Source organism: Ranitomeya imitator, chromosome 5 (assembly GCF_032444005.1).
Source record: "Ranitomeya imitator isolate aRanImi1 chromosome 5, aRanImi1.pri, whole genome shotgun sequence".
NCBI lineage: Eukaryota > Metazoa > Chordata > Amphibia > Anura > Dendrobatidae > Ranitomeya > Ranitomeya imitator.
Window position 1 is genome coordinate 27,730,239 of NC_091286.1, and position 14,070 is coordinate 27,744,308.

General features: G+C 46.9%; 1 protein-coding gene across 3 annotated transcripts in view; it reads left to right on the forward strand.

The window, feature by feature from the left end:
• Positions 1 to 14,070, forward strand: part of LOC138681184 (calcium/manganese antiporter SLC30A10-like) — a 66,808-nt gene that overhangs the window by 34,193 nt on the left and 18,545 nt on the right. The window contains exon 1 of one of the 3 annotated variants that reach the window (XM_069768483.1): positions 11,820 to 12,969. The exons of 1 other annotated variant lie outside the window; for it this stretch is intronic. In XM_069768483.1, the coding sequence (XP_069624584.1) occupies positions 12,414 to 12,969 (556 nt within the window). In that variant the 5' untranslated portion in view covers positions 11,820 to 12,413. Of the gene's footprint in view, positions 1 to 11,819; positions 12,970 to 14,070 lie in introns of those variants that run through there. One more of the 3 variants, XM_069768481.1, reaches the window with a different exon arrangement.

The following is a 14,070-nucleotide window of genomic DNA, read 5'->3' on the forward strand; positions in this document are numbered from 1 at the left end:
TAATGCTGCCCCCCACATAGGGTATAATGCTGCCCCCATAGGGAATAATGCTGCCCCCCTCATAGGGTATAATGCTGCCCCCATAGGCAATAATGCTGCACCCACATAGGGTATAATGCTGCCCCCATAGGGAATAATGCTGCCCCCCTCATAGGGTATAATGCTGCCCCCATAGGGAATAATGCTGCCCCCTCATAGGGTATAATGCTGCCCCTTCATAGGGAATAATGCTGCCCCCCACATAGGGTATAATGCTGCCCCCATAGGGAATAATGCTGCCCCCCTCATAGGGTATAATGCTGCCCCCATAGGGAATAATGCTGCACCCTCATAGGGTATAATGCTGTCCCCTCATAGGGAATAATGCTGTCCCCCTCATAGGGTATAATGCTGCCCCCCTAAAGAATAATGCTTCCTCCCCTTATAGGGTATAATGCTGCCCCCATAGGGAATAATGCTGCCCCCCTCATAGGGTATAATTCTGCCCCCATAGGGAATGTTGCCCCCCTCATAGGGTATAATGCTACCCCACTCATAGGGTATAATGCTGCCCCCGCATAGGGTATAATGCTGCTCCAGACTCACTGATATATATATATATATATATATATATATATATATATATACAGTACAGACCAAAAGTTTGGACACACATTCTCATTTAAAGATTTTTCTGTATTATCATGACTATGAAAATTGTACATTCACATTGAAGGCATCAAAACTATGAATTAACACATGTGGAATTATATACTTGTATTTTATATAATTTGTAATTATGGCAAGAAAAAAGCAGCTAAGTAAAGAAAAACGAGTGGCCATCATTACTTTAAGAAATGAAGGTCAGTCAGTCCGAAAAAATGGGAAAACTTTGCAAGTGTCCCCAAGTGCAGTGACAAAAACCATCAAGCGCTACAAAGACACTGGCTCACATGAGGACCGCCCCAGGAAAGGAAGACCAAGAGTCACCTCTGCTTCTGAGTATAAGTTTATCCGAGTCACCAGCCTCAGAAATTGCAGGTTAACAGCAGCTCAGATTAGAGACCAGGTTAATGCCACACAGAGTTCTAGCAGCAGACACATCTCTGCAACGACTGTTAAGAGGAGACTTTGTGCAGCAGGCCTTCATGGTAAAATAGCTGCTAGGAAACCACTGCTAAGGACAGGCAACAAGCAGAAGAGACTTGTTTGGGCTAAAGAACACAAGGAATGGACATTAGACCAGTGGAAATCTGTGCTTTGGTATGATGAGTCCAAATTTGAGATCTTTGGTTCCAACCACCGTGTCTTTGTGCGGCGCAAAAAAAGGTGAACGGATGGACTCTACATGCCTGGTTCCCACCGTGAAGCATGGAGGAGGAGGTGTGATCAGTGGCGTATCTAGGGGGGGCAGCCGGGACATGTGCCCCGGGCGCAGCCGGCAGGGGGGGCGCAGTCGGGCCACCTAATTCGGCGGTCCGCAGTGTCTCCCCCGGCGGCTGCATTCTGCCGCCCCCCGCACTGGGAGTCAGCTGTTCTTTGTGCCGACTGTCAAGCTGACAGCCGGCACAGAGAAGCTGCAGAGTGCCGGCTCCCAGTGTGTGCAGAGGGGGAGGGGAGCCCCTGCAGAGTGGCTGCGGCGGGCAGGGAGAAATCCCTGCAGCTCCACTGCCCAGCCGCACGATCTGTCTTCTTCCTGCTTCCTCTCACACAGACGCGCCTCTGGATGACGTCATCATTCAGCGGCCGGCTGTGTCAGAGGAAGGCGATGGAGCTGCTGCGCAGAGCGCGAGGAGAGGTGAGAGGAGTGTGTGTATGTGTGTGTGTATGTGAGTGTGTGTATGTGTGTGAATGTGAGTGTGAATGTGTGTGTGTGTGTGAATGTATGTGTGTTTGTGTGTATGTGAGTGTGTGCGTATGTGTGTGTCTCAGTATTGTGTGTGTGTGTATCGCGCTGCAGGGGAATGTGCAGAGAAGAGAATGGTGTGTGTGGGGGGGGGGAGGAGAGGGCAATGATGGGGCTGACGGGGGGCATATGCCCTTGGAGGGGGGGGGCCAAAATGAATTCTTGCCCCGGGTGCCAGAAACGCTAGATACACCTCTGGGTGTGATGATGTGGGGTTGCTTTGCTGGTGACACTGTTGGGGATTTATTCAAAATTGAAGGCATACTGAACCAGCATGGCTACCACAGCATCTTGCAGCGGCATGCTATTCCATCCTGTTTGCGTTTAGTTGGACCATCATTTATTTTTCAACAGGACAATGACCTCAAACACACCTCCAGGCTGTGTAAGGGCTATTTGACCAAGAAGGAGAGTGATGGGATGCTACGCCAGATGACCTGGCCCCCACAGTCACCAGACCTGAACCCAATCGAGATGGTTTGGGGTGAGCTTGACCGCAGAGTGAAGGCAAAAGGGCCAACAAGTGCTAAGCATCTCTGGGAACTCCTTCAAGATTGTTGGAAGACCATTCCCGGTGACTACCTCTTGAAGCTCATCAAGAGAATGCCAAGAGGGTGCAAAGCAGTCATCAAAGCAAAAGGTGGCTACTTTGAAGAACCTAGAATGTAAGACATATTTTCAGTTGTTTCACACTTTTTTGTTAAGTATATAATTCCACATGTGTTAATTCATAGTTTTGATGCCTTCAGTGTGAATGTACAATTTTCATAGTCATGAAAATACATAAAAATCTTTAAATGAGAAGGTGTGTCCAAACTTTTGGTCTGTACTGTACATGTATATATGTGTATGTATATATATATCTAATATATAAAGCTGAATGTGTGTGTGTATGTGTGTGTGTGTATGTCCGGAATTGGCATCTGCACCGTCGCAGCTACAGCCACAAAATTTTGCAGTCACACGTCTGGACCCCGAGAGCGTCATAGGCTATGTTGTGAGGCGAAATTTTAACCCCGCGCTTTCCAATTCACCAAACAATTTTGCCCCTATCTACATAATGGGGAAAAAGTGAAAGAAAAAGTGTTGGAGGCGTCGCAGCTACAGCCACAAAATATTGCACAGTCACACGTCTGGACCCCGAGAGCGTCATAGGCTATGTTGTGAGGTGAAATTTTAACCCTGCGCTTTCCAATTCACCAAACAATTTTGCCCCTATCTACATAATGGGGAAAAAGTGAAAGGAAAAGTGTTGGAGGCAAATTGACAGCTGCCAGATGTGAACAAGGGGGACTTAAAGAATGAGAGCAATAAAGAGTATATACCGTACAGTTGCTAAGGTAGGGCCCCGACATGGGATACTCACCACACACAGGAATATGAACACACACACAAAATGTGCCACACATTTCCACGTGCTTGAACACATATCACCCTCAGCACACATTTCACCACACATACACCAACCTCGCCACATAAAAGTCGAAACACAAAAGTCTCCGCTCAAAACTCGCCACGCGCAAAACTCACCACATGCAAAACTAGGCTCACGCAAAACTCGCCACACGTGCAAAACTCACCTCATGGGAAAACTCGCGACACGCAAAACTTGCACACGCGGAAAAATTGCCACATGCACAAAAGTTGCAACACATGCTAAAGTTGCCTCACACAAAACTTGCACATACTCAAAAGGCACCACACATAAAACTCGCCACGCGCAAAACTCGCCATGCGCAAAACTTGCTGCACACAACTTGCTACACTAACCTGTCACATGCAACTCGACACACAAAAAGTTGCTACATGCATGTCGCCACACAAAACACATCTCACAAAAGTCGCTACATGCATGTCGCCACACGCAACTCAACACACCCAACTTGACACACGAAACTCGCCCTAAAACACACACAAGTCTGGTATTATCCTTCAAAAATAAAAATCTGATTAATAAGCAGACAAACTACAAGAGCAACAAATGTACCATATAGGAAATCCGGCAGCTGTCAGTCACATAACCTGTCTATTATGTGTATGTGTGAGCTAATATATACTGCCAGGGGGGAGGGCTTCCTGTTCGCTGGGGATTTATCAGGCTGCCAATTTAGCTTACAAATACCGAGGTAAAAATATTGACCAAATAACGTGTGAATGAGGTGTAATACAGGAGGAAATGACATACAGATATATACTATGTACAGGGGAGATAACACACAGGTATATACTATATACAGGAGAGATTACACACAGGTATATTCTATATAGAGGAGGAGATGACATACAGGTACATACTATATACAGGAGGAGATGACATACAGGTATATACTATATACAGGAGGAGATGACACACAGGTATATACTATATACAGGAGCAGATGACCTACAGGTATATACTATATACAGGAGATGACATACAGGTATATACTATATACAGGGGAGATGACACACAGCAGGTATATACTATATACAGGGGAGATGACATACAGGTATATACTATATACAGGAGATGACATACAGGTGTATACTATATATAAGGGAGATGACAAACATGTATATACTGATGTGAAAATGAGAGGTGTGAGGTGAAAATGAAAAGGTGAGTGCAAAATGAGAGGAGTGAGGGAAAATAGTGGAGTGATCGGAAAATGACAGATGTGAGGTCGAAATGACAAGTGTTAGGGGGGAATGAGAGGAGTAAGGGGGGAAATAAGAGGAGCGAGGGGGAAAATGAGAGGTGTGAGGGAGAAAATGAGAGATGTGAGAGGGAAAATGAAAGATGTGATGGGGAAAATGAGAGGCGTCATGGGAAAATAACAGAAGTGAGGTGCTATAACTAACCACAGATATTTACTATGCCCAGGCAATGGCGGGCTCTTCAGCTAGTATATATATATATATATATATATATATATACATATATATATAATATATGAAAAGAGCCGCCATCAATGTTTTTCTGACCATATTCTGAGAGAATTTTCCACGGACACCTTGGGGCCATGTTTATGAAAACCGACTTAGTGTCTTTGTTGCCTAATAGCAACCAATTACAGCGCAGCATTCACTTTTGAAACTGCACCTGCAAAATGAATGCTGCTCTGTGATTGGTTGCTATGGACAACGGACAGCTTTTTTTTATAAAAAAAAACATGGAGACGTGTCCTATTCTCATTGGTTTTGTGGACATATAATGATGGGTCAGAAAACTAAATTAAACGCTGTCCTTTTTATTATGCTAAGAAGCTCCATCCCATGACATATGGGCGGTAAACACGGACACAGGCGACGCAAACAGATGAAAAACGAAGCATTAAACGAATTAAGATAAACTCCAAACAGTCCATTTTCTTGTAAAGTGACAGGAATATATGAATAAAACCTTATAAAAAAACAGTTCCAACCATAATTTTTTTTATCAATTTTTTTTTTTTTACTCTAGGCTGTTTGCCCTGTCTACGTTCCTTTAAAGGGGAAGCTTTCTTCACTTAAGGGGCTGTTCCCTTACAACAATTTTTTGCTCATATGCTAAGTAACTTGTAAAAACACCAAACTGAGCTTTACTCAACCTCCCGAGTCTCCGCCACTTCCCTGTTTTTTTGTTGATTGGTTGCAGCGGTGACATAACATTAACATCGCTGCAGCCAGTTATTGAGCTCAGCGGCTCGGACGTGTGGACCTATGGAAACAGAACGGCGTACCCTTCTGGTGCATGTAATATTCCTTATACACATGATTAGCCTAAAAATTACAATACTGGAACCGATCAGATCCAAGCTCTAATTTTTACAGAACAGCGCCACTCTTGTCTATGGCTGTGTCTGGTATTGCGTATCAGCATTATTCAGTGTAAGGCCTCAGTTAGACATCGGTTTTGCTCTTGTAGGTTATTAGTGTGCTGGATCCAATTTTCATTCATTTTTCGTCTGTGTGTCTGTTTTTACAATCCATTTGCGACGCCCGCAAGGGCCGTGGGGTGCTCCATCCGGGTCGAGCAGTTCCTCAGGGGGTTGTCACGGCAGCAGTGACCCGGTCCTTGGCCCTGGGCGCGCAATAAAATGATGAGGGAAATAGGGGTTTATAGGGGATTAGTTCATTACACCACCCGTGGTGTTCGTCAATGGATGGCCGACGCTGCTTAAGGGGACCGCTGGTGATGCAACTGGGATGGTTCTGCTCCTCACAGGTGGAGCAGGGCCCCAGGGCTACCAGTACTGTTATAACTGTTATAAGGGATCGTGGACATTGGGGTGCAGGACTGAGGGTGCTAGAAATGACTGGAGGACACAAGGGCTGTAGCTTTCTTTTCCTTTACTCGATGGCTGAATGTGCAGTCCAGGGCACGGGTAACAGTTTGTAATGGAGATCCGGGCAGCCTGGAAGCAATTTAGGATCCACCTAGCCAGGTGGGTTCGGAGGTCTTCCTACTGCGCTGTCCTGTTAGGTCCTTGCTGCTTTAAGCTCTGCTCAAGTTCCTCTCACTGTCTGACAGTTAGAATGAAACATTACTAGCATGGCAGGCCAATTGAGCCTATTACAGGTGTTGCTCCTTCTTGGCGGCTCCAGGCTATGGAATGCTGCTGTGCTGCTGGGTGTTAGGTGGGCCAGGAGACCTGCAATCTCCTGCCCATCGGGTTTAACAGCCGGGACTTCAGTACCCCTGACGCTCCCACAGGGCAGTGGGATACTCGGTACCGGGTACAGTCGCAAAAGGGGATGTCACGGTGGCTGCGACCCAGTCAGTGGCCCTGAGCATCAACATTAAAGGAGGTTAAATGTTCAGAGTTTGTGGTGACGCCACCTGTGGAGTTTGGTCAATAGGGGGACCGATGCTGCATTAAAGGGGTCCCCTGGGGGATGTTGCAGCAGCCCAGATGTTACACTTCCCACAGGTGAAGCGGGGTCCCCATGGGTCCTATCATGTGTGGCGTAGATGGTATAGCCGGTGAATAAATGAGAGGAGACAAGTTGTAAGTCTTTACCTGGTTTACTTGTGGGTGACAGGCCACAGTCCAGGGTACCGGGCATAGATGATGGTGGTCCGGCTGGCTCAAAGGCAAGTGAGAGTTCTCCTGTACCAGTAGAGGTTTATGAGCCTTTCCAACTAGCGCCTTCCAAGGTTAGGTTCCTGCTGCCTGAAGCTTCCGACAGGGTCCTCCAGTTTCCCCCTGTCCTGGGACAGGTACCTGCACGACAGGCAGCTTGAGCCTTTTTACAGGGACTCTAACATGCCACGGGCTCCTCAGGTGCTGCTGCGTCTCAGGCGTGGTGCAGGCAGGTAACGTGTAGTGTCGTGCCCTCCTGTTCTGCTCCGTGTCCTAGAGTCCCATGAGAGCCTCGGGCTCCCGGTTGCCGGCTACTGCGCTTCAGCACTGAGGGTGCCCTGCCACAGTTCCCCTCTGAGCTCTGTTCCTCTACTGTGCTGCTTCCCTTCCGGCTACTCCACATACAACCACTCCAGGTTATCTGTCCTTCTAGAGGCTGCAGCTCCCTCGTGGCTATCAGGCCTTTCTGTCTGCACTCAGTTCCAGACTTCCTTCTCCTTCAGTGTCTCTGAACAACTAACTAGCTGAGGCTCCTCCTCTAGGTCAGGATATGTAAAGCATAGGGAAGCTCCCCTGAATCCGGGTATTGAGCTCCCCCTCCTGGCCTGGATTCAGAATGTGTTGCATGTGTGTGCCTTACCTGGTGAAGAGAACTCCTTTGCCTCTGAACATGACATCACCTTCCCCGAAGGTAACCTGGGGTGCTGCACCCACGCAACCACGGACTCCGGTGTCCGGTTTCTAACGCTCAGCTCTGGGGTGAGCTTGGTTACAGCTCCACTCCCCAGATTCTCCTCGACTTCTCTCCTCTCCTCTCACTCTCTCTCTCAAACTCAGACTAACTAACTCCACCTCCAGGCCAGAACTTATAGGGATTCTTTTTAATATAAACTTGGCATACACGAAGTGGATGCAGTGAAGAATTTAATGAAATGCAGTACATATAATAACAGTTGACATTTCGGTCACCGCGACCCTCATCAGAGGCACTTTGTTCCAACATACGATACAGTACATTACTTTAGTGCTCTGATGAAGGTCGCTGTGACCGAAACGTCAGCTGTTACTGTATGTACTGCATTTCATTAAATTCTTCACTGCATCCACTTAGTGTGTGCCAAGTTTATATAAAAAACTTGATACGGATTGGGCCCCTACTTGTGCACCACACATAGTTGTTTTCACCATTTAAGAACTTATAGGGAAGCTCCCCTGAAACCTGGTGTTAGAGCTCCCCCTTCTGGTCTGGGGTGAGGAAAAGTGTTGGATGCTAGTGATACCTGGTAAGGGGACCCCTCCTTGCTTCCAGGCATGACATCTCCCCCTGTGAGGGGGGCAATGCCACTGTTGCAACTGGACTCCTGGGGTGCCACACATGCATGCTTGTAAAATTTCCAAGCATCTCCTATCCATTTAACAGTAAAACACAGGCAGCATTCAGATATCACACAGATGGCGTCTGCTGTTCATTTTCCCACAGATCCATTGATTTGAATGGGTGCGTTTGATCTGTGACTCGTAAAAATGAACACATCTCGGTCCACAAAAAAACCCACAGACATGTAAACAGCCCCATAGACTGTAATGGGAACGTGTTCTATCCGTGAAAAATTGACTTCCGATGAAGCCTAAGTTTCAGGACTGCAACACCCATATACAGCACTTTTCTTTTTTTTAGAAAAATCAAAAACTCCATCAAGCACCAAGAAACCTTTGCCCAAAAACCTCCTTAAAGAGAACCTGTCAGCAGGATTTAGCCCTACAAGCTAAAGGCATGGCCATAAGGGTACTGTGACGTTGATTAATATTATACCTGATGTGACACCTGCTGACAGATTCTCTTTAAAGGGGTAGTATCATATCGGCCATTTATGCTATATCCCAAGGATATGCCATATATGCCTGCTACTTGCAGGTCCCGCCTATCTTGAGGACGAGTACCTGTTTTGTACAGTTCTTATTTATAAGCACCTCTCTCCATTCACTTGAGTTCTGAAAATTGCTGAGTGAGCGTGCCTGAAGTGAGACCCATTTGATGGAATATTCTTAATGGGGTTTTTCGGTTTCAGAAATTCCCTAGCCACAGACTGCATTTTGTTTAAAAAACAAATAATCAGTATTTTACTACCCTCATCGAAACCAGTGCTGAGCATCTGCTGCTGCTCCCATTGTTTGATATTGGATGCAGTCCTGACTAGGGTTGAGCGAAACGGGTCGAAATTGTTCAAAAGTCGCCGACTTTTGGCAAGGTCGGGTTTCATGAAACCCGACCCGACCCCAGTGGGGGGTCGGCCATGAAGTCGGCGATCTTTTGAATCTGGAATCGGAATTCCGATCCCGATTCCCGATATGTTTAAGATATCGGGAATTGGTATCAGAATTCAGATTAAAGTGTAAAATATAGAATTAAAATAAAAAATATTGCAATACTTACCCTCTGACGCGCCCTGGTACTAACCGGCAGCCTTCCTCCTTCGAATCCGCGCTTCTAGGACCTTGCCGTGACGTCGCGGTGACGTCTCGGCTTGTGATTGGCCGCGCGGCCGCCCATGTGACCGCTCGCGCGGCCAATCACAAGCCGCGACGTCACCCGCGACGTCACCGAAGGTCCTGGAAGGGCTGATTCTTAGGAAGGAAGGCTTGTGATTGGCCGCGCGAGCGGTCACATGGGCGGCCGCGCGGCCAATCACAAGCCGCGACGTCACCGCGACGTCACGGCAAGGTCCTAGAAGCGCGGATTCGAAGGAGGAAGGCTGCCGGTTAGTACCAGGGCGCGTCAGAGGGTAAGTATTGCAATATTTTTTATTTTAATTCTATATTTTACACTTAAATATGGATCCCAGGGCCTGAAGGAGAGTTTCCGCTCCTTCAGACTCTGGGAACCATGGAAACCCAATGCACTGCATTGGGTTTCGAGTTTCGGCCGACCCCGACTTTTTTATAGGATCGGCCGATTTGACTCGTCCCGACTTTTCCAAAAGTCGGGTTTCGTGAAACCCGACCCGATCCTATAAAAGTGAAGGTCGCTCAACCCTGGTCCTGACGTTATTTTGGCAGCACTGCAGCTAATTAATGAGCTCAGCTACTTTTGCCATGTTGACGGCATAAACAGCTCAGAGCTGCTGAGCTCATTGATTGGCTGCAGCGCCGTTGACATACAGTTTGCAGGGCTATGTGGGGGGACAGTATACTGTGAGGAGGGTTGTGTTGGGCATATCATATTGTGTGGAAGGTTGTGTGGAGACCATCATACTGTGGATGGTTATGGGGGCCGCTATACTGTATGAAGGGCCATCATACTGTGTGGGGGGCCAACATACTGTGTGGAGGGCTGTGTAGAAAGCAAGTAGGTAAACTGACTGAACAGAGAACTAGTCTGAACTGGTGCACAACCAGTGTAGAAAGCCATCATATTGTGTGGAGGGCTGTGTGGGGACCATCATATTGTGGGAAGGGCTGCGTGGGGACCATCATATTGTGTGAAGGGCTGCATGGGGACCATCATATTGTGTGAAGGGCTGCATGGGGACCATTATATTGTGTGAAGGGCTGCGTGGGTGCCCTCATATTGTGAGGAGGGCTGTGTGGGGACCATCATATTGTGTGAAGGGCTGCGTGGGGACCATCATATTGTGTGAAGGGCTGCGTGGAGACCATCATATTGTGTGGAGGGCTGTGTGGGGACCATCATATTGTGTGAAGGGCTGCGTGGGGGCCATCATATTGTGTGGAGGGCTGCGTGGGAGCCATCATATTGTGAGGAGGGTTGTGTGGGGACCATCATATTGTGTGAATGGCTGCGTGGGGACCATCATATTGTGTGAAGGGCTGCGTGGAGGCCATCATATTGTATGGAGGGCTGTGTGGGGACCATCATATTGTGTGAAGGGCTGCGTGGAGACCATCATATTGTATGGAGGGCTGTGTGGGGACCATCATATTGTGTGGAGGTCTGTGTGGGGGCCATCATATTGTGTGGAGGGCTGTGTGGGGGCCATCATACTGTGTGGAGGGCTGTGTGGGGGCCATCATATTGTGTGGGGGGCATCATATTGTGTGCAGGGCTGTGTGGGGGCCATCATGCTGTGTGGGGGCATCATATTGTGTGGAAGGCTGTGTGGGGGTCATCATATTATGTGGAGGGCTGTGTGGGGGCCATCATACTGTGTGGACGGCTGTGTGGGGCCATCATACTGTGCTGTGGTCACAATGGGGGGTATTATACTTTGCAGGGGCTACTGTAGTGACATCATACTTTGCGTGTGGAGGGTACTGCAGAGGAATTCACTGTGATGGTATTTTATTGTGTTTAGGGAGCACTTTTGTTTGCTTCATACTTTTTGGGGGCCATGAGAGGGGTATCTTAATGCGTGGGATCACTAAGGGGCTTCGATAATGGCAAAATTATTTTGTAAGGTCTGCAAAGTTGTGACATATGCTCTTCTGTGACCCCATCGGATATTATTTTGTTTTAGGGTAGGGGGGCCAATTAGGACTTCTGCTATGGGTCCTATGATTTCTATGTACGCCCTTGCATAAAATGTTATATCATATACATATCATGATTGATTCCATTTATTGCACCTCAGTATTGCTCCTAGATGGGTAGTAACCCAGGTCTTGCTGAATGGTATTGCCTTTCTTGCTATTGGGAAAGCAGGATGAGTCCCAGCTTTTCCAGAATCAGATTTGATGTAGGATCACTCAGCCAGCGGAGGCTCTGAGGACACCAGCTCATATAGTACTATAGGGAATCACTGCCATTCGTGCCAAGTGCTAATTATGCAGAAGAAATAATAAGAGGTAACAGGAGGAGGTCCAGGCTGTCACATTACCCTGTGTACGTGTTGGAAAATAGGAGCGGCCAGGGCTGGTTAGTGAGCTAATCCTGACACAGCAACTGTCCTTATCTCAGCCTCATATATAAACTGGAGCTCCAAAAGCCCTGATCCATTTCCCTGAGAGAAACAGGACCCAGGATAGGACCACCTGCCACAGAACACTTGTAGCCATTTTGCACCAACCAGAAGAGGACCACCAGCTCCTCTGCACTGGGGAACAGCAGCACTAGCCCTTCTGTACCACCTGCACCACAGAGGACATCAATACTTTTTTGTGCTCTTCTACACCAAGTGCACAACTTTAGCGCCCCCCACTGCGCAAGAAGCAAAGCAACTTTCCAAATGCTCCACCATCCTGAACCAGGTGCCTTCTTGAACTGCAACCTCTGGCTCTACAGCCTTTCATTCCCATCTTCCTTCTAAACTCTGCTGCATTAAATTTGTACGGAACCCTCTGCGTAAGACTACTCACCCTGGCTAATACAACGCCAGTTGCCTGCTACCATATGCTCTCTGCCCAAAGGGAGAGCAAAAAGAGTAGGTCTCTGAGCCACATTATTAGCTGACAGTGGCTCTATACCTGACCCCACTGCAAGACCTCTGAATTCCAAGAACCCACTGTAAGGACCACCAGTGCCCACAATGGGTCGCTACACCGGGAAGACCTGCAGACTCATCTTCATGTTGGTCATCACAGTCATCTTTTTTGTGGCAGAGTTAGTTTCGGGCTACTTGGGCAACTCCATCGCGCTAATCTCTGACTCCTTTAACATGTTGTCAGATTTGATCTCTCTGTGTGTTGGCATCACAGCCTCCCGTATATCTAGGCGACAGAGCAGGGGACCCCAAGCTACCTACGGGTACACTCGAGCAGAAGTGGTGGGGGCACTGTGCAATGCCGTCTTCCTCACCGCTCTTTGCTTTACCATCTTGGTGGACTCTATACTAAGACTGGCCAAACCTGAAAAAATTGATGATCCTGAGTTGGTGCTGATCGTTGGCACACTTGGGTTGGGAGTAAACATTGTGGGTCTATTGGTTTTCCAAGACTATAGATCATGCATGCGCTGCTTATTTGGGCCTAAAGACCAACAGGGACCAGAGGTGCCCACAGAAACCTCCAGTGATTGCATCAACGTCACCCCTTACCAAAGTGGAAGGAGCCAAGGATCTGAGAGCCCGGACAACAATTTAGCAGGTGCCTTTCGATTATTTTACAAGGGAATTTGGGATATAACTATAAGCGTTGGGTACATTATGATATTTCAATCTTTTTCCTGATCTTTCCTAAAAAATGTAAAGTAGATATTGCTTTTTCATTATCTTAAAATGCATTAAAGAGGGTCCATCTCTTAAGGTATTAGGTAAGCTCACTTTTGGCTGTTGTAGGACCTTCTGAAGTCCTCTTTTTTTGGACGGCCATTTTGTAATTAGTGCAATAATTTAAAAATCTTACAGTGCATTAAATCTTTGTACTTTTACATGTTAGCATCCTGGGTCACCAAGGGTTAATGGCTTCACAAATTCCAAGTTGTCCTTATCTCACATAAACTTACAAAGTGCAGTCATGGGCTCCCTGATAGCACTCTCTGCAGATAAGAACGCCCATTTGTAAAATGCAAAAAAATGTAGACACTTCGGAAAATTGTAACAATTTTTTTGAATAGGCAACAACAGATACAGATGACTCGAAGCAAATTAGTGACTCGATTCTTGCTCCTTCCAGGAGTAAAGGGCAAATATTACACAACAGGCACCATTACTGCTCCCTCTGACAGTGGCGGTAATGCTGACAGTCAGCAATCCATTTTTGTGGTTGCCTCAATGCATCACTGTCTAGCCTGCGCCTTAAGATATTTTCCAGTCCTTGTAAGCAAAAAAATATTTTAGGCAGTTTCATATATGTTTGGCCCATGTATATTATTTAGTTTTGAAAAAAGACCTAAGTTTGTAAATGTCTATGAATTTAAAGGGGAAGTTTATTACTTAAAGGAGAAGTTCACTAACAATTATGATATGAAATGCTGGGCAACTGCCTTCAGATCAAAACACGACTGTATACATACTTGCTGTTCCAAAATCTCTTTTGGAGACCAAATTGTTATAATTACTAAGGACCTTTTTTTATTAACATTTCAGGATCTCAATCTTGCAGGTCTTGGTTAAAGGTAACTTCCCCTTTAAATGCTAATAATGAACATATTTAGTACTGTTCTTAGGCTCACATATTTATAGGCAGTTAATAAATGCAATGCAGTCCAGCAGGTTTCCAGCTGAAATGCAGCGCCCCAGAGACCTG